The sequence below is a fragment of the Eptatretus burgeri genome, chromosome 3 (assembly GCF_056783735.1).
Source record: "Eptatretus burgeri isolate ZD-2024b chromosome 3, Ebu_testis_v1, whole genome shotgun sequence".
Lineage (NCBI taxonomy): Eukaryota > Metazoa > Chordata > Myxini > Myxiniformes > Myxinidae > Eptatretus > Eptatretus burgeri.
In genome coordinates, this window is record NC_140963.1 from 41,175,927 (window position 1) to 41,178,762 (window position 2,836).

The 2,836-nt window shown below is 43.8% G+C and overlaps 1 protein-coding gene across 1 annotated transcript; it reads left to right on the plus strand.

Annotated features, from left to right (window-relative positions):
- Positions 1 to 1,004: 1,004 nt before the first annotated feature.
- LOC147029755 (uncharacterized) lies at positions 1,005 to 2,103 on the plus strand. The gene is made up of 2 exons (XM_085872085.1): positions 1,005 to 1,353; positions 1,461 to 2,103. Exons 1-2 carry the CDS (start codon positions 1,007 to 1,009, stop codon positions 1,861 to 1,863), a joined length of 750 nt encoding a protein of 249 aa, XP_085728211.1. The 5' UTR covers positions 1,005 to 1,006; the 3' UTR covers positions 1,864 to 2,103.
- Positions 2,104 to 2,836: the final 733 nt, after the last annotated feature.

Sequence of the window (2,836 nt, forward strand, 5' to 3'; positions counted from 1 at the left end):
GGAAGTTTCGATGAAAACTGTAGGCTGTGAAACAAACTAGTTTCGGAGATAATGGTATAGGCGATTTCCATTAGTGGAGATATTATGACGTTAACTTTTTTTCTTGGAAGAATTTCCAAAATCTGAGAAGGTTACTGCCTGCGTGTGGGCTTTCTGCATATACATGGCAAGTTTCACGAAGATCCGATGAAAACTCTGGGTTGTGAAACAAAAAATGTCAAAAAAATAGGAATGACCTCATAAAAATTGATATGACCTCATAGTGATGTATCATATGTGTGGTAATTCATCTGTGCAAATGCACTGTTCGATTCCCGCAAACAGAATTCAAAAAGCTTGCCTAGTTTGAGATAATTTTTTAGGCGATTTCCATTAGCGGAGATATTTTGACGTCATAACTTTTTTTCTAGTAGGAATTTTCAAAATCGGAGATGGTTACTGTCTGTGCAGGGTATTTTTACATATATATGCCAAGTTTCAGGGAGTTTCGATGAAAACTGTAGGCTGTGAAACAAAACAAAAAATGTCAAAAAATAGGGATGACATCATAAAAATTGATATGACGTCATAGTGATGTATCATATGTGCGGTAATTCATTTCTACTAATGCCCTGTTCGATTTCCACAAACAGAATTCAAAAACCTTGCCTAGTTTCGGAGATAAATTTTTTATGCGATTTCCATTAGTGGAGATATTTTGATGTCAGAACTTTTTTTCTAGGAGGAATTTTCAAAATCGGAGATTGTTACTATCTGCGCAGGGTATTTTTACATGTATATGCCAAGTTTCAGGAAGTTTCGATGAAAACTGTAGGCTGTGAAACAAAAATGTCCACAAGAACAACAATGTGAGTTAGACTTAGAGATCCTCCATCAGGATCTAAAAAGAAGGTGGCAATGGTAGTGTATATGTGAAAGATGGATAGGTGCGGATGAGTAGGGCCAACCTCGAGCTCTCTCTCTCCCGGCACCGCCCCAGTATGTGCACACCAGGGACCGGCTGACCATGCTGGTCGGACCTGGTGTTTGGAATTACCTGGATTACCCTTTTTTTTTAACTTTCTTCATGCTGTTTGCTGTTCGCCTTGCTGTTTCGCTTTGTCTCGCCACTGCCCCAGGACCATCAAGGCTGTTCTGCATCAAGGCATCACTCGCCTTGTTGGATTACCTGTTCTGCATCGAGGCATCACTCGCCTTGCTGGATCACCTGTTCTGTATCAAGGCATCGCTCGCCTTGCTGGATCACCTGTTCTGCATCAACGCATCACTTACCTCACTTCACCATTTGCTCCGTGACCTGTGTTCCACCCACACCTGTTCTGTGGACTGCTACTTGCTGCAGCCTCATACCAGGTGACACTGTTCCAGTTATCATGGTGGTTTTGTTTGTTTTATGTTGTTGAACTGCATTTACTGTAGCAACCTACTCACCACACTTATGGACTGCCCCTTTGTTGCAGCCCCTTTCTACCAGCTTCATACCAGCTTCATGCCAGCCCATTCCAGCTTTATTCCAGCTCATTCCAGCTTTATACCAGCTCATACCAGCTCATTCCAGATTTATACCAGCTCATACCAGCTTCATTCCAGCCACATACCAGGCTCATGCCACTTTGCTTCACCTTTGCCACGTATCACCGTGAGTCCCATGACCATGAACTGCATGCACGCAGCTCTGTGGAGGAAGTGGCTGTTCTTGTTGCTGCTACTTCTTGGTCATTTTTGTTTCGAAGGCCACAACGTTTATGGCCTGTATGCCGGTCACTGGCCTGCCAGTTTATTTTGTTAGGTGTGCTGGTGAAGAGCATGAAGGTGGCAAGAATCAGCAGGTGTTCTTCCCCCTCTCGACAATTTTTCTTCTGAATTTCTACAGGTCCTGGGTCAGAAATTGTATATAGTTGTATAGTTGTGTCAATTATTAAAGTCCACCGGTTGTGTGTTGTAGTTTCAAAAATTCCGGCAATTTCGGTGTAGCATAAGGTTGTCTGTGCAAGTCAGTAAGGCAGTTCCCAACACATCAGGTGGGATATATGTAGTTTAAATTGTCGCACACACTGAAGGGTAGAGTTAAAATGTACTAGGTAGGGAATAACTTCACCTGCATGTCACACGGTGAGTGCTAATTGCAATGTTGTAATTTTTGTTTAAATTTTTTAAAAATGATGTCGCCAGCTGTTGGACGACTCAGGACGAGTCTGGGATAGAGAAAGGGCTAGTGTTACGGATTTTAGAATCCTGTCTGATGAATGCATCCACACATCAAGGTCCTCAGACAGTTATTTCCTGAAATGCATGTTCAGATTAGTCCCTTCCCCATGTCGAATGGGATCTTAAATGTGATGCGTTGGGAAGGGTAAAGGATAGATCCTCTCTCTTATGGGAAGCTTTTTTTCTTTACGACAGACACGTTCACACACATTTCTTTTACGAGCTCTGAAGCCCACCCCCATTCTTCCTCAGCGGCAATCTTTCCTGAGCTCCGACGCCCGCCTTTTTTGAGAGCGCACGGGTCGTCATGGTAACCGTGCCCCAGTGGGGTGGGGTGAGCTTGGGGCGGACGGTACCCCACGGAGACGGCCCGGGATATAAAAAAGAGCGAGAAGTATGTTCTGAATAGAAAAGCGAAAGGAGAGAGGAAAAAGCAAAGGGCGAGAGAAGCGAGCAAGAAACGGGTGTCTGACCAGCGCCAACGAGACAATTCATCATTCCCAGTGATTCGGCAAGTGAGCATCATGCTCCATCATCCCAGTGCTACATCATCAGAAGAATCTCTCAGACAGCCAAACTTTGTTGCTGCCGAAATGCAGTTTTACATTTAGTTGAATGAGAGACTAAA